This window comes from Hyla sarda, chromosome 1 (genome assembly GCF_029499605.1).
Source record: "Hyla sarda isolate aHylSar1 chromosome 1, aHylSar1.hap1, whole genome shotgun sequence".
Taxonomy (NCBI): domain Eukaryota; kingdom Metazoa; phylum Chordata; class Amphibia; order Anura; family Hylidae; genus Hyla; species Hyla sarda.
Genome location: NC_079189.1, coordinates 197,289,358 through 197,316,976, shown reverse-complemented (window position 1 = coordinate 197,316,976; position 27,619 = coordinate 197,289,358). Strand labels below are relative to the sequence as shown.

At 46.2% G+C, this 27,619-nt stretch overlaps 1 protein-coding gene across 1 annotated transcript in view; it reads right to left on the bottom strand.

Annotated features, from left to right (window-relative positions):
* The window catches only part of LOC130355875 (A.superbus venom factor 1-like), a 266,587-nt gene that overhangs the window by 115,101 nt on the left and 123,867 nt on the right, over positions 1-27,619 (bottom strand). Inside the window, exon 16 of the mRNA XM_056556718.1 lies at positions 758-916. Within this exon, the coding sequence (XP_056412693.1) occupies positions 758-916 (159 nt within the window). The remainder of the gene's footprint in view (positions 1-757; positions 917-27,619) is intronic.

Genomic DNA, 27,619 nt, shown 5'->3' with positions numbered 1-27,619 from the left:
AATTAGGGGCCTCGGCTTATATTGGGGTCGGCTTATACTCGAGTATATACAGTATTTGAAAGGTGTCTATATATATGTTTTTTGCTGATATTCTGTCACTCACTGTTCAAGTAACCATATAATTAAAATTATAGACCAATCATTTCTTTATCAGTGGGCAAACAAAAAAAAATCAGCAGGGGATCAAATTAGTTTTTTTCCTTCACTCTATATATCCATAGACATAGCAACCACAATAGCATCACAAAACCTTTCTCACAGAAATATATTCAATGCCTAAAATTTTTATTTCTGTCAGTACAGTACCCCGACCTGGATCTCCCTTAAAGGAGAACTCCAGCGAAAGTAAACTTTAGGCATTAGACTTAGGGGATAAGTAGCTGATCATTGGGGGGGGGGGGGGAACCGCAGCTCTCTCAGCGAGGAGCGCATGTGGAGGGCATGCGCTCCTCAATTTATTTCTATGAGAGAACCGATGATAACCGAGTGCTGTACTCCGGTCTTTTTGGCGTTCCTAAAGAAATCAATGGAGTGCATGCTGCCTAACTGAGCGCAAGGTCCCGTCCTGCTGACCCCCGGCGATCAGCTACTTATTCCCTATCCTGTGGAGAGGGGATAAGTTTACTTTTGCCGAATTTTTCCATTAACTTTAGTTAACTGATTTTAAAGCACAAATATATACATGGGGATGTGTACACTGTTCACTATTGTGAAGCTATGCTTTAAAGTAAATAGTAGGTCTATGTTTAGTACAGACCTTGTCTTGGGTGAGCCTGGATTTGTTGTTTAGGACAAATACTCCTTTGTCTACAGCCACTAAACCCACAGTTGCTCCTTTATCTCCAACCAAACCAAGTTCTACCATCTCATGAGGTTTGTAAACATTTACACGCCTTCTGGGTGGATTTATTTTTAGCTGTGAAGACAAAAAACAAGGTAGAACAAATATTTTTTTTAAAACAGAATAAAGCCCCCCCCAAATAGAATTAAAAAAACATATTTTTTTTATATGGTATATACTTTCTCTAACATCCTTATTTTTTGTAAAAAATACATGTTTTGTGTAACTCAAAAAGGGAAGGGGTGTGGCCTAACTGTGCATGCCTCTGCCTCCTCCCTCCCGCCTGCTGTCAACATGTGTCCGCTTACATCTCTCCGAGCATGAGCAAAATTCCAGCTCCCAGCATGCCCTGATAGTAAGGACATGCTGGGGGTTGTAGTTTTGCTAATGCTAGTGTGGTGAGCCACGAGTGTAGTGAGGTAGATGTGGGGCAGATGTTAGTGCCCAAGAGGTAGATGGTATTAACCCCTTCGTGTTCGTGATGCCAGGACGTAGTTTTCCTATTTAACCACCTAAAGGTAGTACCGCTAATCCTAGGTCAGGCAAGGGCAATAATGAGTCCAAGGCCAGGTTAAGGGTAACAGTAGATTTTACTGAGGTTAGACAGATGACACAGCCTATGCAGTTCAGCCAATATCCCAGAGAGGTGGCCAGTGACACAGGGGGACCACGCAAGCTTTGTGGGACTTGCAGTGACTTGACAGACTATATTGCAGGCCACGCTGAATAGACAGTAGACTTGACTTGACTGACTTGATAACTGACCATTAGATGACTTTAGCTTACTTGCAATTGATATGTGGCTGCAGACTTAAGGCTTGAGGCCTCCAATGCTCTGGACACACACACTGAGACGTCTGCACTGCACTGGATCTCAGGAACAAGAGAGATGAAAAGAGCGAGATTGCAGCTCCTCCCCATATTATATAGGGGGGCTGTGCAAGGAGCCCATAGGTTACTTGGGAGGTCACCTGGTCACTGGTGGGATTCTCTTGGTAACAATCATATGACTTAAACATGTGACTTAAACATAATCATGTGACTAACTTTAAAGGTTCTTTACTCTTTATGTAAAACCTATGTACACAGGGGGAGATACTGCAGGATAGCCCCGGGGACAGACAGGGACTCAACCTGATGGGACAGAAGAACCATATCCAGTATTGGGACACCACAAACTCCTCTACTTGAGTAAAGATGCCCTCGACGTCCGTCCTGGAAGGCTGAGGAGCGAAATGGCCACGGGGCCGCATGCAGTCCTGGGGCATTACAATTGACGTCCATATCCATGCTTTTTTTTTTTTTTACAAAAATTGAGAATGCAAATGTCCATACATGCTCTGACAAATTGTATAACTCAACAACCATAAGACTCCTGGGGAATAAGGATGAGTACTCTTAGCACCATACTTAGGATTACGTTAGAAACATGTCCTATTAATCTTATATTTGACTATGAATAGGACTATGACTATGCATATTATGACATTTGACTATGACTATGCATGTAACACTTTATACATATGACTAAGACATAACACTGTCAGATTGGGTTGCCAGAGGATTTCTGCCCAATGCCTTGGCTACTGGGGTCCCTTGGCATGACACACTTCTCCCCAGAACACTTTTTTTAAGCTATATTTATGCTAGACATTTTCAGATAACACTAGATACTGAGACTAGAGACATAGGACAATCAAAGACATTTCAATGGACTGTGATGTATTAAGTGCTACAACCCTAATGTACAATGTACACTAGATATGTGTACATGAATTTAGGTGGACTTATGGACTATGTGTAATACTAGACTGTATATGGTGTTGGGGATGAGAGGAAAATGTATCAGTGTTACGTCGAGCGCTACGGGTCCCCGCTCCTCTCCGGAGCGCTCGCAGCGTTTTCCTGTTCGCAGCACCCCGGTCAGACCCGCTGACCGGGAGCGCTGCGATAATGTCCCTAGCCGGGATGCAATCCGCGATGCGGGACGCGCCCGCTCGCGATTCGTATCCCGGCCCGCTTACCAGACTCGTTCCCCGTCTGTTCTGTCCCGGCACGCGCGGCCCCGCTCCCTAGGGCGCGCGCGCGCCGGCTCTCTGCGATTTAAAGGGCCGGTGCACCACTGATTGGCGCCTGGTCCTAATTAGTGTGTTCACCTGTGCACTTCCCTATATAACCTCACTTCCCCTTCCCTTCCTTGCGGGATCTTGCTGCCATTTGTGCCAGTGAAAGCGTTCTTTGTATGTCCCAAGCCAGTGTTCCAGACCTCTTGCCGTTGCCCCTGACTACGATCCTTGCTGCCTGCCCTGACCTTCTGCTACGTCCGACCTTGCTCTTGCCTAATCCCTTGTACCGTGCCTATCTCAGCAGTCAGAGAGGTTGAGCCGTTGCCGGTGGATACGACCTGGTTGCTACCGCCGCTGCAAGACCGTCCCGCTTTGCGGCGGGCTCTGGTGAATACCAGTAGCAACTTAGAACCGGTCCGCCGACACGGTCCACGCCAATCCCTCACTGACACAGAGGATCCACCTCCAGCCTGCCGAATCCTGACAGTAGATCCGGCCATGGATCCCGCTGAGGTCCCACTGCCAGTTGTCGCTGACCTTATCACGGTGGTCGCCCAGCAGTCGCAACAGATAGCGCAACAAGGCCATCAGCTGTCTCAACTGACTGTTATGCTACAGCAGCTTCTACCACAGCTTCAGCAACCATCTCCTCCGCCAGCTCCTGCACCTCCTCCACAGCGAGTGGCCGCATCCAGCCTCCGTTTATCTTTGCCGGACAAGTTCGATGGGGACTCTAGACTTTGCTGTGGTTTTCTCTTGCAATGTTCCCTGCATTTGGAGATGATGTCGGACCAATTTCCAACTGAACGGTCAAAGGTGGCTTTCGTGGTTAGTCTCCTGTCTGGGAAGGCTCTGTCATGGGCCACACCGCTCTGGGACCGCAATGATCCTGTCACTGCCTCCGTACAGTCCTTCTTCGCTGAGATTCGAAATGTCTTCGAGGAACCAGCCCGAGCTTCTTCTGCCAAGACTGCCCTGCTGAACCTGGTACAGGGTAATTCTTCAGTAGGCGTGTACGCCATCCAATTCCGTACTCTCGCCTCCGAATTATCTTGGAATAACGAGGCCCTCTGCGCGACCTTCAAAAAAGGCCTATCCAGTAACATCAAAGATGTGCTGGCCGCACGAGAAATCCCTGCCAACCTGCATGAACTTATTCATTTGGCCACCCGCATTCACATGCGCTTTTCCGAAAGACGCCAGGAGCTCTGTCAGGATATGGACTTTGTTCGCACTAGGCGGTTTCTCTCCCCGGCTCCTCTCTTCTATGGTCCGCTGCAATCTGTTCCTGTGCCTTCCGCCGTGGAGGCTATGCAAGTAGTTCGGTCTCGCCTGACACCACAAGAGAGGACACGCCGCCGCAATGAGAACCTATGCCTGTACTGTGCCAGTACCGAACACTTCCTGAACGATTGTCCTATCCATCCTCCACGTCAGGAAAGACGCACTCCGATTCCGCACAAAGGTGAGACAGCTCTAGGTGTGAACTCTGCCTCTCCACGTCTTACTGTGCCTGTGCGGATTTCTTCTTCTAACTCCTCCTTCTCAGTTGTGGCCTTCTTGGATTCTGGATCTGCAGGAAATTTTATTTTGGCCTCTTTCGTTAACAGGTTCAACATCCCAGTGACCAGTCTCGCCAGACCTCTCTACATCGCTTCAGTTAATGATGAAAGATTGGACTGTACTGTGCGTTACCGCACAGAACCCCTGTTAATGTGCATTGGACCTCATCACGAAAAAATTGAATTTCTGGTCCTCTCTAACTGCACTTCTGAAATTCTTCTCGGACTGCCTTGGCTCCAACGCCATTCCCCTACCCTTGACTGGACCACCGGGGAAATCAAGAACTGGGGTTCTTCTTGCCACAAAAAATGCCTCCTATACCAGGTCTCCCCAAGGCCTATTTGGACTATGCCGATGTTTTTTGCAAAAAACAAGCAGAGACTTTGCCTCCTCACAGGCCTTATGATTGCCCTATTGATCTCCTTCCCGATACTACTCCACCCCGGGGCAGGATCTATCCTCTGTCAGCTCCTGAAACACAAGCCATGTCGGATTACATCCAAGAAAATTTAAAAAGGGGATTCATCCGCAAGTCTTCCTCCCCTGCCGGAGCGGGGTTCTTCTTTGTCTCCAAAAAAGACGGTTCCTTACGGCCATGCATCGATTACCGTGGTCTTAATAAGATCACTAGAAAAAAACGCTATCCCCTGCCTCTTATCTCGGAACTATTTGATCGCCTACGTGGCGCTAACATCTTCACCAAATTGGATTTAAGAGGTGCATATAATCTCATCCGCATCAGGGAAGGGGATGAGTGGAAGACCGCATTTAATACCAGAGACGGACACTTTGAATATCTGGTTATGCCCTTTGGGCTCTGCAACGCCCCTGCTGTCTTCCAGGACTTTGTAAATGAAATTTTTCGTGATCTGTTATATACCTGTGTGGTGGTTTACTTGGACGACATTTTGATTTTCTCTTCTAACCTCGAAGAACACCGCCGTCATGTCCGCCTGGTGCTCCAGAGACTCTGTGACAATCAATTATATGCCAAGATGTCTCTTTGAATGCCAATCTCTTCCCTTCCTAGGATATTTAGTCTCCGGCCAGGGACTTCAAATGGACCCAGACAAACTGTCAGCCGTGTTAGATTGGCCATGCCCCTCCGGACTCCGAGCTATACAACGCTTTTTGGGGTTTGCCAATTACTATCGACAATTTATTCCACATTTTTCCACCATTGTGGCCCCAATTGTGGCCCTAACCAAGAAAAATGCCAACCCTAAGTCCTGGTCTCCCCAAGCGGACGAGGAATTCAACCGTCTCAAAACTGCCTTTTCTTCTGCTCCCGTACTCTCCAGACCTAATCCATCTCAACCCTTCTCACTGGAGGTAGACGCCTCCTCGGTGGGAGCCGGAGCTGTACTCCTACAAAAAAACTCTTCTGGACATAACGTTACTTGTGGTTTCTTTTCTAGGACCTTCTCTCCGGCAGAGAAAAATTACTCCATTGTTGATCGAGAACTGCTGGCCATAAAACTAGCCCTCGAGGAATGGAGGCACCTACTGGAGGGCTCCAAATACCCAATTATCATATACACAGATCACAAGAATCTCTCTTATCTTCAGTCTGCCCAACGGCTGAACCCACGCCGGGCTAGGTAGTCGTTGTTTTTTGCCCGTTTTAACTTTGAGATTCATTTTCGCCCTGCTGACAAGAACATCAGGGCTGACGCCCTCTCTCGTTCCTCTGATGCCTCCGAAATGGAAGCCGACCTGCAACACATTGTTCCTCCTGACTGTCTGATCTCCTCTTCCCCAGCTTCCATCAGACACACACCTCCTGGAAAGACTTTCGTCCCTCCACGCCAGCGCCTCAAGATCCTCAGGTGGGGACACTCCTCGCACCTCGCCGCCCATGCTGGCATCAAAAAGTCCATCCAACTCATCTCTCGATTTTATTGGTGACCTACCCTGGAAGCAGATGTTGCTGATTTTGTTCGGGCTTGTACAGTCTGTGCCCGGGACAAGACTCCTCGCCAGAAGCCTGCCGGTCTCCTTCATCCTTTGCCTGTTCCTGAGCTACCATGGTCTCAGATTGCCATGGACTCTATAACGGACCTGCCTTTATCCCATGGCAACACAGTCATTTGGGTGGTCGTTGATCGTTTCTCCAAGATGGCACATTTTATTCCACTTCCAGGTCTTCCTTCTGCGCCACATTTAGCGAAACAATTTTTTGTGAACATTTTTCGCCTCATGGGCTTCCCACGCATATCGTCTCGGATAGAGGCGTTCAATTTGTGTCGAAATTCTGGAGGGCTCTCTGTAATCAACTTAAAACAAATTAAATTTCTCGTCTTCCTATCATCCCCAATCCAATGGGCAAGTAGAGAGAGTTAACCAGGTTTTTGGTGACTATTTGCAACATTTTGTTTCCTCCCGCCAGGATGATTGGGCCAATCTTCTACCCTGGGCTGAATTCTCGTACAATTTCAAAATCTCTGAATCCTCTGCTAAATCCCCGTTCTTTGTGGTGTACGGCCGTCACCCTCTTCCCCCCCCTCCCCACTCCCACGCCTTCTGGTTTGCCCGCGGTTGATGAGGTTACCCGAGACTTCTCCACCATCTGGAAAGAGACTCAAAAATCCCTCTTACAGGCCTAATCCCGGATGAAGAAGCATGCCGACAAAAAAAGAAGAACTCCTCCTGTCTTTGTTCCTGGAGACAAAGTGTGGCTCTCCGCCAAGTATATCTGCTTCCGTGTCCCCAGTTATAAACTGGGACCACGTTATCTTGGACCCTTTAAAATCAAGTGCCAAATCAATCCTGTCTCCTACAAACTCCTTCTTCCCCCTTCTCTCCGTATTCCTAACGCTTTTCATGTTTCTCTCCTTAAACCGCTTATCCTTAACTGCTTCTCTCCCAAGGTTGTCTCTCCTACTCCTGTCTCTGGGTCCTCAGATGTCTTCTCGGTTAAAGAAATTCTCACATATAAGATTGGGAGAATTGCGGCCCTGAGGAGAGGTCATGGGAAACCGAGGATAACATTCTCGACAAGGACCTCATTCACAAATTTTCAGATTCCAAAAAGAAGGGGAGACCCAAGGGGGGATACTGTTACGCCGAGCGCTCCGGGTCCCCGCTCCTCCCCGGAGCGCTCGCAGCGTTTTCCTGTTCGCAGCGCCCCGGTCAGACCCGCTGACCGGGAGCGCTGCGATAATGTCCCTAGCCGGGATGCGATCGCTATTCGCATCCTGGCCCGCTTACCAGACTCGTTCCCCGTCTGTTCTGTCCCGCGCCTATCTCAGCAATCAGAGAGGTTGAGCCGTTACCGGTGGATACGACCTGGTTGCTACCGCCGCTGCAAGACCATCCCGCTTTGCGGCGGGCTCTGGTGAATACCAGTAGCAACTTAGAACCGGTCCGCCGGCACGGTCCACGCCAATCCCTCTCTGACACAGAGGATCCACCTCCAGCCTGCCGAATCCTGACAATCAGCATACCTGTTAGAGAAACTGCCAGACACCAACAAAAAAAAAAACACTTTACACTTTAAACCATGACCTTTGTGTTCAACAGTTACATGCATAGTCATAGTCAAATGTCATAATATGCATAGTTATAGTCATTATATTATACTATAACAATTATAGTACGGAAACACAAATATGTCCCTCGTGCAGAATGGCGAGCGAAAATATATTACTATGACAATATGTACACAGATGTCCATGTATCGCTCAATAGTGCAGAAGCACTATAGAGTTCAGGCTCTGTCAGGTTCCAAAAAATCTCGTCTGAAGCCGGGCACACCACTTACGGGATTGGTTACCACAAAACTTTCTGGACAAGTTCATCAGGCACTGTGCTTGAACGTTACATGTAAACCTGGAACAACAAAAAAGTGTGCTTGTACTCAGAAGTCAGTACACAAATAGGACGTTTCTTTACATAGGTACTCTTCCATTCCAGCCTCGCCTGTCGGACTGTTTCCTAGGTTGGGACATGTACCTAGGACCGTGAGACTGGGCCCCCTCCATGGGGTTGACATGAGTGTTCCATGAAACATGGGACAAATGGGACTCTGTGATGGTCGGACTCACAGTGACCACCACTTGTACAGCAGCGGCTTGTGCCACTGGGGGAAAGACAGTTGGTGCCTGTTGGGCCAGTCAAAGCTCCGCAACAGCTGGAGTAGGCCGATGTACTTTTGTTGGTGCCCGCTTGTCATGCCAAACCCCGGGGTAACCAGAGTAGGCCTGGACACTTCCGTTGGTGCTCGCTGTTCAAGCCCAACCTCTGTGGCAGCAAGAGTGGGCCTGGGCGCATTTTCTGACGGCTTTTCAGAAGCACTCCCATCTTCAAGGAGCTCTATAAGTTCACTCAGCTCAAACTTTGGCTTTTTCAGCATCTTAACTTTGCGTACATAGACATCATGGAGAGGATAGTTAGATTGGCAGGCCTTTTCAATGTCTTTGCCTATGCTGTCTGAAATCAGTTTAATAACTTCCTTCAGGTCATTTGTTAGCACCTCTTGTGTCATGATTTCCATCATCTTTTTTGCGAATCTGACAGACTTGTTGATGCTGGGCATAGGATGTCTTTCTGATCTGATTGTTGCACTTCTTTGTGGACCCAACACAGAAGAGATGGAGAAGGTAGCCATCTGTAGTCTTCCCATCCACATTAGCCCCCCTGCAACCTGGGGAGTACTGGCCCTTTAAGATGCTTGGGGAGGTGCTGCAACGACTTAGTCTAACCTGACTGAAATACCCTGGGTGGTGCTCCCCCACGTGATGGCAAGTACCCGGGAACACTGCTGGGTTGATGCGAGTCGCCACCGATACTGGAGACTTACTGCGGGAGATCGTTGGTTTATGCATAGTCTGCGCTACAGCTGGTGCTTGACTGTATATCGCAGAGTCGGGCGCAGCCGCCGGAACCTTCAATATGGCTGCGCCCAGAGAACTTCATGTTTGGACCGGTTGGTAAAGTCTTCCAGCGTGCAACACACGGCGGATCTTTAGTTGCTCTTCGCACACTGAAGAGGCATCACCGTTGGGAACTGATGGGGTGGAGCTGCGGCCGCTCGCGCACGTGGGAAACACAAGACTATGTTTAACCCTTTCAGGTATGACTTTGCACACTCCGCTGCGGCAATTAACAGTTTGTTTTCCTTCACCTACCCCACTATTTTACCAGCACCTGCCAGTAACACTTTGCAGTAACAACAATCCCGTACACTTTTCTTGCACAAACTTTTTCGCATTTGCAATTCCGCAAGTGATTTTTCTCGGACACAGTTCAGCCTAGGGGGAGGACTTGAGGCTCTGTGGCATATTGCACACACCCGAATCCTGTTCGGGACACCAAGGTTGTGGTGAGCCACTGGTGTAGTGAAGTAGATGTGGGGCAGTTGTTAGTGCCCAAGGGGTAGATGGTATTAACCCTTTCATGTTCGTGATGCCAAGGCATGGTTTTCCTAAATAACCACCCGAAGGTAGTACTACTAATCCTAGGTCAGGCACGGGCAATAGAGAGTCCAAGACCAGGTTAAGGGTAATGAAAAGTAGATGCAGACAGCTCCAAATCTCCAACAGCTCCACCTGTGCCCGGACTGGCGGTTAGCATGTCCCGCCCAATGAACTAGTACAAACAGAAAAGTCCAGCGCATGGTGTCCAATGCTAGTAGGTTTATTAGGCATAAAATCAGGATGCAGGATACAGAGCAATAGCCTACGCGTTTCGGGTGTTAACCCTTAGTCATGGCATAAGATATATAAAAAATCCAAACATTTTATAACTCACACACATGTCATGTGATTTTCTTTAAGGTAAAATACAAAATGCGAAATGGATTTCTAAACACATAGTAAAAATGGTTGCTCCCACATTCCCAAACTGGATTACAACGGATTACAATGCAGCCTGCCATAAGTTTGGGAGAGAACGACAAAGAGAAAATGGACCAAAGCAAAACCTGGAAACTCTTGCTACAAATCTAAGTGTTTCTTCATGTATAGATTACAGTAACCAAAAAGAAGGGGTAGATCTACCTCCAGGATATATTCAATATGTTAAAATAAGATCCTGACGTAGATTTAAACCGTTTGGTTGTCTTGTCCCCAAAAGGAAGATCCAGAATGACTCCCTATTCAAAAGGGTACGTCTGTGATCTCCCCCTCATATAGGTCTCTTCACCCTCTCTATCCCTGTCACTTTAAGAGAACTAGTGTTACCTTGATGCTGTTCCCTGAAGTGTCTCGTCAGAGCTGAAACATTAAACGGATTATTGTTGCAGTCTGCCACATATCTTCTAATCCTAACTTTTAGTTGTGTCATGGTACAGCCCACATATTGACACTTGCATGTGTCACAGGAGGCCAGATAGACAACGTATTTTGAGTTACAATTAATGTACTCTTTTATATTGTATACTTTATTATTGTTGTAAGATCTGAGCTCCCTATATTTACATGTTAGACACGTATTATGACCGCATTTCCAGTTTCCTGGAGTATGTAGCCACGTAGAATTAGTATTTGATTTATTCGAATATAAACTCAGGACAGTTTATTTCCCAAAGAGGGACCTTTTTTAGATGCCATTTTAAAACCCTGTGATAGAACTCCTTCCAAAATAGGGTCCTGATGCAATATAGGAAGATATTTTCTCATTATGTGACCGATCTTACTAAATTGTCTGCTATACTTAGTAGTGAAATATGGAGCATTCTTATCATATTTTTTATCAACTTTCTTAGTAGTATCGGACACAATGAGTTGTTGTCTATTCAGACTGTCTGCTCTCCTCTTCACTATAAGGAGGCTATTATCCGAAAAACCTCTTTCTTTCAATCTATTATATCATTTTTTGGATTCCACCTCATATCCTTCTGTGCGTGTATAATTGCGGCGCAGCCGGCACCACTCGCCATATGGGATATTTTCTACTACATGGCGAGGGTGACAGGATGTCCCCTGCAGAATTGTATGGGGTAACGGTAGCTTTTACTGGGGTTAGACAGATGGCACAGTCTATGCAGTTCAGCCAATATCCCAAAGAGGTGGCCAGTGACACAGGGGGACTTTGCAGGCTTTGTGGGACTTGCAGTGACTTGGCAGACTATATTGCAGGCCATGCTGAATAGACAGTAGACTTGACTTGACTGACTTGATGACTGACACTTAGATGACGTTAGCTTACTTGCAATTGATAGGTGGCTGCAGACTTCAGGCTTGAGGCCTCCAATGCTCTGGACACACACACTGAGACGTCTGCACTGCACTGGATCTCAGGAACAAGAGAGATGAAAAGAGCAAGATTGCAGCTCCTCCCCATATTATATAGGGGGCTGTGCAAGGAGCCCATAGGTTACTTGGGAGGTCACCTGGTCACTAGTGGGGTTCTCTGGGTAACAATCATATGACTTATACATGTGACTTAAACATAATCATGTGACTGACAATAGTATGGGTTGGGATACAGCATTGGGTATGGTAATCATCTCACCTGCCTCTGCCGGGTAAGCACTGGCAGGGCTGCCACATGGACTCCCAAGCTGCGCGTGGGGGGGGGAGGAGGGGGTCAGGTTTACGGAAGGGAGGGGCGCAGTCTCATGCAGCCGTGTCCATGAGTCATCTCTTGGTCAAAGGCTGCAGGGGGTCTCTTTGGTGTCTTATTAGGTATGGGGACTCATAGTGGTGAAATTTTTAGGGGCCATTTTCTTTATTAAATATAAAAAAAATGTATGAAGCATTTTAGAAAAAGTCTTTCATTTTAATAATTAAAAACATATTAAATATTTTTGATCTGATAGTACCCATTTAATAACCAGAGAGACAACAAATCACAATGGGGGGTCATTTACTAAACTTTACTTTCTTTTTGCGTGCGTGTGACAAATTTACTAAATTGTCGCACGATGTTCGTAAATTTGTCACACGTAGGCAAAAGCGGGAAATTTACTTCAGGTAGTAGTTTAAATAGTCAGCTTTTTTTCCTGGCTTTGTGAGCAGCCTTGGCTTTGCAGACTGTCTTTTGAGCTTTTTTTGGGTAATATTTTATTTTGGAGGGCTAGCATGGCGCAGGTTGGCTCAAAAAGACAGGCTAAAACTAATAACCAGCATGTTACGCCGAGCGCTCCGGGTCCCTGCTCCTCCCCAGAGCGCTCACGGCGTCTCTCTCCCTGCAGCGCCCCGGTCAGACCCGCTGACCGGGAGCGCTGCACTGACATTGCCGGCGGGGATGCGATTCGCATAGCGGGACGCGCCCGCTCGCGAATCGCATCCCAAGTCACTTACCCGTCCCGGTCCCCGGCTGTCATGTGCTGGCGCGCGCGGCTCCGCTCTCTAGGGCGCACGCGCGCCAGCTCTCTGAGACTTAAAGGGCCAGTGCACCAATGATTGGTGCCTGGCCCAATTAGCCTGATTAGCTTCCACCTGCTGCCTGGCTATATCACCTCACTTCCCCTGCACTCCCTTGCCGGATCTTGTTGCCTTTTGCCAGTGAAAGCGTTTAGTGTTGTCCAAGCCTGTGTTACCTGATCTCCTGCTATCCATATTGACTACGAACCTTGCCGCCTGCCCCGACCTTCTGCTACGTCTGACCTTGCCTCTGCCTAGTCCTTCTGTCCCACGCCTTCTCAGCAGTCAGCGAGGTTGAGCCGTTGCTAGTGGATACTACCTGGTTGCTACCGCCGCAGCAAGACCATCCCGCTTTGCGGCGGGCTCTGGTGAACACCAGTAGCCACTTAGAACCGGTCCACCGGCACGGTCCACGCCAATTCCTCGCTGACACAGTGGATCCACAACCTGTAAGCCGAATCGTGACACAGCAAGCTACTCCATCTGCTGTTGACCAAATATTTGAGAGTATGTCTGCGGCTACAGCTACTCTGGATCAGGATGCAGGATCCTCCATTCCACCTTCTTCTGATTTGTCAGATGGAGAAGCCTCTGGGGTCCCTTCAATGAGGCGTAGTGGTGCCATTAAGATGTAAGGTGTTGAGTGGTATATTTGGCAATCTTGTTGACAAGTTTCCTATTTAATTCAACATTGTGGCTATAGGTTTGTTCATTTGTAGCAAGGTTTCCCAAATCCCAAACATAACGCTTGGTAAAAGGGGTTGTTAGTTACCAGGTCCTGGAAGCTACACTTTCAAACACTGGGATCCAAACGCGGGGATCGGGCTTCCGTGGTCCGTCCCGCCCCCGTGTGACCTCATGCCCGCCCCTGGGAAGTTGCGCATGGCCCTCTCAATGAAAGTCTATAGGAAGGGGGCGTAATGGCTGACACGCCCGTTCCCATAGACTTTCATGGTGAGGTGCCGGGTGCGACGTCACAGGTGCGGCCATGACGTCACCCGGGGGCGGGAATCCCGATCCCATCGTTCAGAAGTGTAGGTTCGGGACGCTGGGCCCGTACAACCCCTTTAAGTCAATTGCAAGAATGGCCAGGGCCTTGTTATTTTGTTAAAATGTTCTTGGTTTGCCAAATGCATATCCAAATAAAAAAAAATAACACGATTTAAACACCAAAATTGCGAGCCTTTTGTGCATTTGTCTACTATCGGAATGGAAGGAAAACGTAACAACCAGCTGTTTGGGTACGTTTCCCCTGACCTTTGTTGTCATGCTATATTATATGTATGTCAGCCAAAGCTTTTTACTGAAAAAAACCATATAAAGGAAACATAGGGGTTGGGAGGTAAAAGTACTTTAAAAATATTTTTCATTCCTTTTAAATACACAATTTGTTTGGACACAAACCTACATCTTCAGCAAAATGAAGAAAAAAAACAACTGCAAACCAGACAAGAGAGTAGCTAGCGTTTGGAAATTAGTTGGGCCACCAAATCCCAATTAACATGCACATCAATCTAAATATAACACATACTATATTGTACTACTATAAAAATAGCCACGTGTCTCTCAAAGGCATCACCTTAAAAATTCCATAATTATAGGACCATTTTTTTATTCAAAATTTCAATTTATAGTGGGAGACATTAAACCAGGATAAATAAACCATTATGCCTTAAAAAGTAACGTAAAGACACCTATAAACATTACAAACCCTGGCTTTCCAATAGTTGACTACATCTGCCTAGTTTGTAAGCCATGAGTTTGCTGGGGTAAATATAGTCATGTTTTCTGGTGTTTGAGACTTTTTTTTGCGACTGTCGCACTTCATAAATTTCTGACCACTGTAAGTCAATTTCTTTTTTCTACAAAAAAAAAGGAGGGAAAGAAAATTTGCTTTTCTCGCTGTCTGTAAAAAAAAGTTGCACACAAAATCGAGCAGGCGCAACTTCGACAATTATGCGACAAACATAACTACAGATGTTGATAAATGCTCCCCAATATGTTTTGTGAAGTTCTTTCACGTGCTAAACCAGCAACAACACAATTAGGTAGGTTGCTGTAAATCGTAGTAATTTACTACAATCTTTTTGTCACCATAAGGAATCAATGCCCCTGAATTTACATAGGATAGCATGAAATACCAGGCTAGCCCAGGACCCTCTTAAAGTCACATCTAAATTAGGCCTTTTTTACATCTACATCGAGGATGCTTCATTCTAGCTCCTCAGTCACTGCAGAGAAAATAGAGCCGGGCAGTTGGTTGGCTTTTAGACTTTTTTTTTCAACTTTATGTCAGTAGTCCTGATGTATAGCTCTGACAGATGACTGTAACATATCTTTATATCAGGCATACAGTATGATGAGTCACATACACAGCCACTTTCGCTCTCCATAGAAACAACTGAGGCAACATTTTTTCCAGACAATCCCTTAGCCCCAGACAGTGGCGTCGCTAGGGGGGGGGGGGACCAGAGGGCCCCCCCTAGATCAGGCCGTACCCCCCCTTGTGCCCCCCAACTTAAAATAAATAGGGATGTCCCGATACTAGTATCGGGGCCAGGGGTGGACTGACCGGCTGGGTGCTGCTGAGGATATCCCTGCGCTGCTCCTGGTCTGCGTATCATTAGCAGAGACAGGCAGAGCAGGGATGAAGGTACCTGATGATGGCTCCGCCCCCAGCACTGGAGAGGACGGGGGCCGAGAGCTGACAGGCCTCCGGAACACAGAGCAGCTTCATATGAGGTGAGTGATGTCCCGTGTCCTCCCTCTCTCCCCCTGATCAGCAGTCTATCCTGGGGCTGGGTCATGTAGCAGTCCAGTGGTTTCACTTTCCCTCCTTCAGTGTCCACAGGTGACATTATCAGAACAATTTTTGGGAAAAATCACGGCAAAATTTTTGCCGCTATTTTTCCATAAATTGTTCTGGTAATGTGACCTGTTGGAGACCTGTGGACACTGGAGAAGGGAAAGTGACCCCTCTGGAAGGACAACATGTGAAGACACTGCTAGTTTATCATTAACCCCTTAAGGGTACATTCACATGTACAGGATCTGCTGCATATTTTTGCTGCATATTTTGTGCAGCTGATTTTGCAACCCATTAGCTTCAATAGGTAGCAAATTCAGCTGCAGAAAATATACAGCAGATCCTGTATGTGTGAAGTACCCTAAGGGCTCATTCAGGGGTGGATCCACAGTGTATTTTACACTGCAGATCCCCCGACAATGGACCCTACAGTGCTGCCTCCATCTGTGCCTGCTCATAACGGCAATTCGCCACAACGAGCAAACACGCTTTTGATGTGTATACTCGTACACATCATGGCCGCTCCTGCTCTCTGAGCTAGGCCGAGAGCAGCCGCGATGTGTGCGAGTATACACATCAAAGTGTGTCTGCTCGTAGTGGAGGATTGCCGTTATGAGCAGGCACAGATGGAGGCAGCACTGTAGGGTCCATTGTTGGGGGATCCGCAGCGTAAAATATGCTGGGGATCCATCCGTGTAAATGAGACCTAAGGACACAAGGCGTATGTGTATGCACAGTGCCTGCTCCCACTGTGTTGTATAAATCAATAGCTAGAACCCTCAGCTAATGCCAGACATCACCAATCAGGCTGATGTTTGACATTAACACTTTAGATGCCACTATCAAAGTTGATGGTAGTGTCCAACTCTTTAAGGACATAGCGTTTTTCTTTTTTGCACTTTAGTTTTTTCCTCACCTTTTAAAAATCCTAACCTTTTCAATTTTGCACCTAAAAATCCATATGATGGCTTATTTTTTGCACCACCAATTCTACTTTGTAGTGACATCAGTCATTTTACCCAAAAATCTACGGCACAAACGGAAAAAAAAAATCATTATGCAAAAAGAATGTATGAAGATTTTAAATAACATTTTTTTTTTTATTAAACATGTTCTGCACAGTGTGTGTGTATTTATTTATGATATATATATATATATATATATAAAAAATTATATATATATATATATATATATATATATACACATGCACACACACGTTTTAAAATTTCCCCCCCACTTTTGTCACTGGCCGCCCATGTGCCCTCCCTAAATATGAATGCTGGAGACGCCACTGGCCCCAGACATCCCAGAGCAGCATTCCTACCCATCTACCAAACATCTGCACTATGCCTTGAATGGAATGTACATTGGAGTTATATGACCAGCCTATAGCCAATCACTGCTTCTCTGAGGGGCTTCTCTGGTACTCCTGTAGCTTTCCTCATTACTTAATGCCTTCCCTACTAGTGCTGCATACATGCTGCAGGATTTATTTCCTCCTGTCCTCTACACTTCTCAGGCTCCCAGTGCAGCTATTATGTGTGCAGGTAAGGCAGCTATTTTATTGTAGACCTGAGTACTTCCGTTAATTGTTTCCTATATAAGCGGTGTGACATCAAGTGCTTTAAGTGGGCCAGAACGCGGCGGTACTCAGTACCGCCACTTCCAAAAATGCCTCTTGACAGTACCAGAACCTCTCTGCGTGCCCAGAACACGCTTTTGGCGTACCGGAATGCTAATTTGCACTGTTTTAATCCTTTGGCTGTGATACGCTTACTTGATGGTGGTGCAGCGCGGGCTTTCTTTGTGCGCTTTTCCGGCAGCGGGTTAACTCTTGCACTGCTGACCAGACCAGAGAATCGTAGCATACATTCACTCCTTACTTTACACATTCCTGCAGCAATAAAATGTTCGTCTCCCCCCTTACTTTTCGCGTGTGCTCACTGCACGTGGCACCATACGCAATCTTTCGTACAATTATATGGTGCTTCGTAACACATGGGTACAGTCTTTTATACAGGGGGAGTACACTTTACTTGGTGGCAACAGCTGGAGGCACACATCCGTATTCTGTTCGTGGGACGCCAAAAAGCTATGCGATAGCCTGGGGGATGTAGGGCATGGGGATCGTAGCTGTGCGGAAATTAAAGGGTGTTTGTTAACCCTTGCTATTTGTGATGCCAGGTTGAGGGCTCCTCAGTAACACTTGTCCTACCGCCACCCTTCCCAAGAGCTATAGGGAGGTATAAAATAATAGATTGTCCACAACTGGAAAGTTTTCTGAAACAGGATTAACTTTTACTGAAGAATTTCTGCAAGCTTCAATAACAGAACAGTCTCTAAGCAGAACTGATTTCCTTGGAGATTGACAAAGGTTGGGACTTTAGCATTTAGAGTCTTTTAGTATTCTGCGCTGTTCCACTGGATTTATGGGATTTAGGTGCGGTCCAGTAGTCACACTAGCATTAGCGGGGATTTAGATTTGAACTCACGGTTTTGGTTCAGCTGAGGCCGGCAGGTTTTTCAGGCCTAGTGTGTCTTTGAAAGTTGCACAGAACCGTCCTGTTAGTCCGGCATCCACGACAGCAGCAACCCAAGAGAGTGATAATTGGACGCAGCTCCCTTATATGAGCAGGGGCTGGACTAGTGCTAATTGGTCCAAACTGATGTCAATCATTACAAAGACTTGTGGGTAACACATGACCCAAGGACCTCCAAAGGTCCTCCAACATACCATAGAGGTTATTAGCATGGTCAAATGACCGAAGGACCTGCGATGCTAAACAAGGTAAGCACTATGCATTATCATAAAATATATGTAATTATTAATTATATACATGTATTATCATTAGAGAATTAGACTTGAGGAGAGGCAACTCTGGTTGTCCCACCTGAGGAACCCTACCTGAACGTAGTTACTCTGACTTTGGGGACCTCTACTACACTAGGTACGGTATGCAATACGGTACCGGGACACCAAATTTCTTGCAGGAACCAGTTTCATGAAATAGCATAGTCTACTATGCTATTCCATTCTTGTTTTAGCCATTTATTGACATATACCTGTCAGACAGAGACAAGATAAAGAAAAACTAACTTTTCGGGCATCCATCGGGCTACTACAACCCTTCAGACACATTTAGTGTGCATCAGGAGGTTTAAGATGGAAATGTAGAAAAAAAAAAACGTAATGGGAATCCTGCTATAGAATGGGTTTATACTGCATTTTTGCCTTCATTTCACCGTTTCTGTTACAGTATGTTTGTTCTTGCCGTTTACAAAAACTTAGTCAACTATGCTATTTTGTACTGCAAAAAGATATACAGGAGCCTCTGTTTTTGGCTTCTGTTAACTTTTTTCCTTTTTAACTGTATAAAACATATGCGTTAAATGTAAACCAAAGTGTAGTGTGAAACCTAGCCTTATTCTTAAATACAGAGCCTTCCACTTACCCTCTTTACCACCCTCCTAAAGTCCTCCTAAAGCCCCAGCCCCATGAACATTTTCATTTAAAAAGAACAGCCAACATAATAAATACAGTATAATGTCTGGTACAGACATGAACACAGTGCTATGTATCTGTAAGTTATGGTAATAAAGTGTTAACAATCAGACTGGAAAAGATGATAATTTACAATTATCGTTATTTTGTGTATGCAGAAATAATTGTCTCCAACTACTGGAAACCTGACATATGGTCAGTATACCATGAGCTTAGCAAATATTTCACTACTGCACTAGAAAAATACATGTCAGGTAGAGCCAGGATATATTACTCTATATTACTACCTATGCAGGGAGGGTCATACTATATATGCAACTTGTACAGCCAGGACCGCCATTGGAGCCCCATGCAGTTGAAGTGTCTGACCAACCCCTCTCTCCGCCCCAATACAAAAAGTTGTGAAAAAGTATCTGGCAATGGGTCCTTTTATTTTGTTCATTTACCGTACAGGTAAGGTGGCCTTTTGCTACCTTAAAAGCAATACGCAGAATCCCACTGTCAATTAGACAGTATAATAGCAGGAGGAGACTTCTGAAAATGGTGGGATTCAGTGGCGCTGACCAGGAGCAGACACGTCAGGTTGGTACGAAGGTAGCTTTATTAAAACAATGCAACACGTTTCACCGCAGGTGCTGCTTCATCAGACATAACAAACAAAGGGGTAGTTGGTCTTTATATACAGCCGCACCTTCGGTGAAACGCGTTGCATTGTTTTAATAAAGCTACCTTCGTACCTACCTGATGTGTCTGCTCCTGGTCAGCGCCACTGAATCCCACCATTTTCAGTAGTCTCCTCCTGCTATTGTCCTATTGGGATGGTGTCACGATCACACCCTATCGGTCCAGCCAAGACATTAGAGAGAGTGTGATGGTGCAAGGGTTAAAGCCGCCAGACCTCTGGGTATCCACTACTAGTCCCAGCAAGTCACCAAATTAACCCTTAGATAAACGTGTTTCCACAAGCTGCCTTCAGAAAGGTGAGCTCACATATTTAGAGATCAAAGACCAGAGCTGATTAATTAAACATTTAATATGATAAAAGATATCACAGTGCTATATGTGTATATATATATATATATATATATATATATATATATATATATATACAGTGGTCCCTCAACATATGATATTAATTGGTTCCAGGAGAACCATCATATGTTGAAACCATCATATGTCGAGTACATATGTCTATGTAAAAATGGTAATTGGTTCTGGGGCCTCGGAACCATTGTATGTTGAATACATATCTCTATGGAAAACTGCTAATTGGTTCTGGGATGACCATTGTATGTGGAGTGTATGGGGAATGTTTAACAAACCAGGGTGCCTCCAGCTGTTGCACAACTACAACTCCCAGCATGCATGTACAGCCACTGACTGTCTGGGCATGCTGGGAGTTAAAGTTTTGCAACAGCTGGAGGCACACTGATAGGGAAACATTGATGTATGGGGTGTATAGTGTGTATATGTATTGTATGTGATGTGTGACATTACATACAGTACTGTACAGTCCTTTAAATACCTTCAGGGGGGACAGAATGCCCTCCATTAAGATCCTGCCAACTACTGCTCTATAGGAAAGGAAGGGGAGGGCAGCCAGCAGCTCATTGGATCCTGCAGCAAGATGCTGCAGGCTATTGGCTAGGGCTGCACTGGGGGGGGGGGGGCTTACACAGAGCTCACAGTGGAAGCCTGTGTGAGTTAGCAGGACAGCATGTGAGTAACAGGAGGCAGAACGGGGCACACGGGGCACATTAAACAACTATCAGTTGCTGAAGTTGTCAGCGCTGTCAGATAGCTGTTTGTACAATGGCCCCGACACACAGCAGCATCATATGTCGAGGCTGCCTTCAGCATACGATGGGCTCTGAGAGGCCATCATATGTTGAAATGATCATATGTCGGGGCCATCATAAGTCGGGGGGTCACTGTATATATATATATATATATATATATATATATATATATATACAGAAACAAATTACATACAGTTACAAAAATAGTAAAGAGTTTAGCAAGGCAAGTTCAGAAAACAAAAGATGAAGTTCTTACAGCATGATGATATAGCAGCCCATGAGAGTGCTGTTCTTAGGGTGGTCTTGTCAGCTTCTGCCACAGCCTTGAACAACAGTTGAGTCCAACATTTTAAGTATTTTCTGCTTCTTTGGAGGGAAACTCCATTCCCTCCCTCCCCTCAGATCCCACCAGGTGGGGCATCTCTCTTCCTGACCCCTTATCTGTTTGATTTTATGATGGGACCAGAGTGCATGACTTCAAAGGAGATACCAAACCCCCAATAAAATGCAATACACAAAACACACAGTCTGAATGACCCTCACCCCCCAGGTCTTAGTTTATACCCAGATACAATTATAAAACACATGTATGTTTCCATAATCAGGCCTTGGGCCTGACACCTCCCCCTTAAGATGGAGACATAGAGATCTCGCCTCTCAAGGCTGATAGATCTGTCTCCCTTAACCATCTAATTCTTTTCTTGACACCACAGGCCCTGCATTCCCAGGCAAAGATGGCACTGAAGGGGGATATTTCCTCATTTAGCTGCCTTTTCTTTGCAGCTAAGAGCTGTGGATTGATCTCCACATCCTGAAGGGATCCCAGGCTCTTAGCTTCCTCCACTAGGTCCAATAGGGGATCACTACCCAGCTCTTCCTCTGGTGCACTGCAAACACTGAGTACCACCTCCTCAGGGTCATAGTATGCCATATTAATGTGGTACTGTCTCTGCCTCTTACCTTTCTCATCAATGGCAACTACATATGTGGTGGGTTCTAGGCACTGCAAAATGGGGGAAGGGACCCTCCCAGGCAGCCTGTAACTTATTCTGCCTGGACTGGGCTGCTGTGAGGTTGTCATGTACCAACCCAGTCAATGTCTGCATCCTGTCCCTGAATCTCAGAACATACTCCACCACAGAAGTCTCAGGGGCAGGTAGCCCCAATTCCCATTCTTCCCTAACTAAATCTCGGGGTCCCCGCACTTTGTGACCATATAATAACTCAAAGGGCGAGAAACCTGTAGGCTCTTGGGGTACGTCCCTGTAAGCAAATAACAGATTGGGTAAATACTTTTCCCAGTCTCTGCCCTCCGATTGTACAAATGTTTTTAGCATTTGTTTCAAAGTGCCATTGTTACCGGACACTCTGTCCAACCAATGTAGAGGGTTCTGATCAGTTATCAGTAAAATCCCATACAGGTATGGCTGTAATTTTTGCAAAGCCCAGACCACAGCTAGACATTCCTTCTCTATGACCGCATAGGCCACTCCCAAATGTCCTGCCAGGGGGGGTCTCATGGACCAACCTCAGCAGCTCTTTCCTGTACTGCCTAGGAACCACTAACGGCCTTTCTCCCTCCTGGGCCCCTAGCATGCCTTTGGAAAGGGACTCCAAGTACAAGATATCATTTTCCCAATATACCCGATGCCCCTCTGTGTCAACATCTGTATGCTCAGCACGTTGTCTCAGCCCTTCAAGGGAAGGGGCACTGCGCAGAGCTTCCCGAAAATGCTCATTTCCCTTCCCCCATCTTGGGGCATCAGAGAGCACATTTCCCCCAGGTGAACTAGCATCTCCACCTTCCTCTCCCTCAGTTCCAGACATAACAATGTTACAGGCATCATACACAGGGCTATCACTCCTTCCCTGCTCCTCCTTAGGCTCACAGGATAGGGACATATAACTCACTGCTGGTCCCTCATCCTTAAATGTCACCAGGGGCACACCAACCCCTCCCCCTAGCCCATCTCCACTATGTTTTGGCATTGGCAATGCATTGTCACCACATCTTACAATACACCCCATTTCACTTTTGGAAAACATTACTGGTTCAGTCACAGGTAAACAATTATCAATCCCCTGCACTCCCTCCCAGTTACCACATTTCACAATACACCCCATTTCACTTTTGGAAAACATTACTGGTTAAGTCACAGGTAAACAATTATCAATCCCCTGCACTCCCTCCCAGTTACCACATTTCGCAGTGTCTCCCAAAGTCTCGCACAGTACCTCAGAATGTACAGGGCTCTCTCCTAGCCCTTCTGGTGTGCAGGTAGTGTCCTCTGGAGCACAATGACAGAGCATCCGACCCAAATCATTCCCCAGCAGAACATTAACAGGGATGTCCTCAGAGACCCCCACCTCCCGCAAACCTTTGCCTCTACCCCAATCCATGTACACGGGCCATGGGCACAGCAGGCCGCACACCTCCAATTCCTTTTAAGGCCATGATGGTTCTTCCAGGGATGCTGTCCTCTGTATCCACCACTTCAGGCCGCACCAAGGTAAATGAGGCTCCAGAATCTCGTAACCCCACTGTCACCCGGTCACCCACAGTTACACTCTGTAGGTTATCCCCTCTTTTCTCCACCGCTCCAGACACCAGAAGAACGGCTGTGTGACCTCCAGCTGCCGGTGGAGAATTCTTCTTGTTGGGGCAAGTGGCACTCAGGTGCCCAATATTGTTGCATCTGTAACATCGGGGGGTGTCCCCCTGACCCAATGTGGCTCCTGTTGCTTTTGGGAATGATGGTTGCTCCTGTTGCTTTTGGGAAGAATTTCCCGGCTGACTTGGTGGTGCTTTGTGGTTGTGTGGCTCCCCTTCAGGTACTTGCTCCAGCTTGTGCAGATCCACGCTTTGCTGCTGGCGCCCGGTTGTTGGCAAAGTCATCTCCTAGTTCTGCTGCTTCCATGCCTGTCTTGGGCTTGCGGTCCAATATCCACTCTCTGGCTTAAAAGCTCCATGCTTGGAGAAACTGATCCAGGACCATCAAGTCCTCCAGGGCCTCATAGGTAGTGACTTGTAGGCCCCCAGTCCATTGCCTGAATGCAGTCCTTAGCTGACCTGCATGTTCAGTGCAGCTTTCTGTGGCACTTTGTTGCAAAGTCTGAAACTTTTTCCGATAAGCCTCTGGAGATTAAAACTTTTTAGCAGGGCAGATTTTATTGCCTCATGTCTTTGGAATTTACACACAAGAATATGTATGCAATTTCTTTTTAGTGCTAAGATTTCCTTACAGGTAAAATCCAGCAAGCACTAAAAATCTCTAAATATATCCCGACGCTGCCACCAGTTGTCACGATCACACCCTATCGGTCCAGCCAAGACATTAGAGAGAGTGTGATGGTGCAAGGGTTAAAGCCGCCAGACCTTTGGGTATCCACTACTAGTCCAAGCAAGTCACCAAATTAACCCTTAGATAAACGTGTTTCCACCAGAGCTGCCTTCAGAAAGGTGAGCTCATATATTTAGAGATCAAAGACCAGAGCTGATTAATTAAACATTTAATTTGATAAAAGGTATCACAGTGCTGACTATATAAAAATACAGAAACAAATGACATACAGTTACAAAAATAGGAAAGAGTTTAGCAAGGCAAGTTCAGAAAACAAAAGATGAAGTTCTTACAGCATGATGATATAGCAGTCCATGAGAGAGCTGTTCTTAGGATGGTCTTGTCAGCTTCTGCCACAGCCTTGAACAACAGTTGAGTCCAGCATTTTAAGTCTTATCTGTTTCTTTGGAGGGAAACTCCATTCCCCCCCCTCCCCTCAGATCCCACCAGGTTGGGCATCTCTCTTCCTGACCCCTTATTTGTTTGATTATATGATGGGACCAGAGTGCATGACTTCAAAGGAGATACCAAACAGCCAGACCCCCAATAAAAAGCAATACACAAAACACAGTCTGAATGACCCTCACCCCCCAGGTCTTAGTTTATACCCAGATAAAATTATAAAACACATGTATGTTTCCATAATCAGGCCTTGGGCCTGACAGATGGGAAAGCTGCAGACTGGATCTACCTCTCACTCACTCTGATCACTGTTGTGTGTGAGCTTACACAACCGCACTTGGTAAGGACATTTTCCATTACATGTGGGGACCCTAAACCTGCGGTATTACGCTATGGAGCGCTCTCTCTTCTCTTTTTAAATTAGACAGTATAGGAAACTCATCTAATAAATTTGATAGCTTACATTTACTAGTGATTGTTAGAGAGACATAAGTTCTATGCACCAGCTTTGTATGTTCACCAATGTCACCTGGTAAATGAATTTCTGTAGGAAAACTAATTTTGCATAAACCCCTTTACAGAAGTGCACTAAACTATTTCACGTATGGTCAGTTTAATAGTGTGATATATTGTAATGTGTTGACGTCCAGTGTTGTCATGTGGCCCATTCTTTTTAGCATTTGAGGAAAGTCTTAAAGGGGTACTACACTGAAAAACATTTATTTCTAAATCAACTGGTGCCAGAAAGTGAAACAGATTTGTAAATTACTTCTATTTTTAACCTGTTGGGGACGGAGGGCATATGGATACGCTCTCGCGTCCCGGTACTTAAGGACAGAGGGCGTACCTGTATGCCCTCCGTATTTCCGATCACTGCAGCTTGCCGGGAGGTGATTGGAATGGGATGCCCGCCAGTGGCGTACCTAGAGCATTTGACACCCATTTGGGCGGACCCTTTGTTTGGCCTCCCCCCCACCCGCACCCCCCTTTAATTACAACCCCCCTTTAATTACACCCCTCCCTTCCCCCCTTTAATTACACCTCCCCCCCCTTAATTACACCCCTCCCCCCAGGGCCGGACTGACAACACTCGGGGACCTCGGACCAAAAAAAGGAAAGGGCCCCTGCTAGGCTCTGCCGCTTGTCAATCTTCTGCCACGTCCCTATTCCACCCAAATCCCACATACAATAAAAAAATTTATATATGTAAGAAACACTAACGTAGGTAAATTTCCATGACCAATAATACTGGTATACAAGGAGTAAATATATACCACCACACAATAACTGGATAATACTGTAATAATACTGTACTGAATAAAACCACTATACAGGATCTGTATACAATATAAGGGATTACATACAGGACCATATGGCGGTAGATAACAGCTGTACACAGGATGTGTGTACCATAAAAGTGATTACAGTTACATTTTGGGACTCACAATTACGTCTTTTCTGATCAACGGCGTCCTCTTTCCTTTTATTCTCCGTCCGGATAAGACTGCCATGTGGATATCTTAACATCTGCAGGAAAAACATGTTAGACTCTGCATTTTTCCAGTGCCCTCCCCTCCTCTACACAATCTTTCCATCTATAGGCCCACATACTGTAATAATGCCCTCCTTGTTGTCCTGCACAGTAAAAGGGCAGGTAGGTAGGTAGCCAGGTAAATAGGTAACTAGGTAGGTAGATCAGGAAGCCAGATATGTAGGTAGGTGACAAGTTAGGTAGGTAGGGGGCTAGCTAGGTATTTAGGCAGTCATGTATGAAGGCCAGGTATGTATATAGTTATGTAGATGGGTATGTAGGTAAGTAGGCATCCATGTATAAATTTGGGTAGCCCCCCCTTCCCTTTAGGTATAGGCAGCAGAGTTAACCCCCCTTTCATGTAGGTAAAGGCAGCAGAGTTAACACCTCGCCTTCCCTGTAGGTATAGGCAGCAGAGTTAACCCCCCTTCCCCATAGGTATAGGCAGCAGAGTTAAACCCCCTTCCCAATAGGTATAGGAACAGAGTTAGCCCCCCTTTCTCCTTAGATATAGGCAGCAGAGTCCCCCCCACCCCTTTCCCAGTAGGTATAGGCAGAGTTAACCCCCCTGTTCCCCATAGGTATAGGTAGAGTTAAACCCCTTTTTTCCCATAGGTATAGGCAGAGTTACCCCCCCTCTCCTTTCCCATAGGTATAGGCAGAGTTACCACCCCCCTCTTCCCCTATCGGTATAGGTAGAGTTAACCCCCCCTCTTCCCCATTGGTATAGGCAGAGTTACCCCCCTCTTCCCCATTGGTATAGGCAGAGTTACACCCCCCCTCTTTCCCATAGGTAAATGCAGTTACACCCCCCTCTTTCCCAAAGTATATGCAGAGTTACACCACCCTCGTCCCATAGGTATATGCAGAGTTACACCCCCCTCTTCCCATAGGTATATGAAGAGTTGAGAAAAAAAAAAAGGATGCTCACCTGATATCCCACGCAGCGATCTCCTCAGCAGCTGGGGCCCGCATCTTCTCCCCTCCACAGTACAGGCGCTGATGAGTGACATCATCGGCGCCTGTACTGCGTGCTGCATGGGGGCAGAGGTCAAGTCTCCTCTATGTTAGCTGCAGATGCGGGTCTACACCAGCCTGTTAATGAAAAAAAAAATATATATATATGGTGTTGCCCCATACTTTTTATTTTCACAAGAGGTAAAAGGAAAAAAAGACCCCCAAAATTTGTAACACAATACCCCATATATGGACGTATAATGCTTTGCCGACGCACAACAAGGCTCAGGAGTGAGAGCCCACTATGTACATTTGAGGCCTAAATTGGTGATTTGCACAGGGGTGGCTGATTTTACAGCGGTTCTGACATAAGCACAAAGAAATAAATACCCACGTGTGACCCCATTTTGGAAACTGCACTCCTCACGGAAGGTAACAAGGGGTATAGTGAGCCTTAACACCCCACAGGTGTTTGACGAATTTTCATTAAAGTTGAATGGGA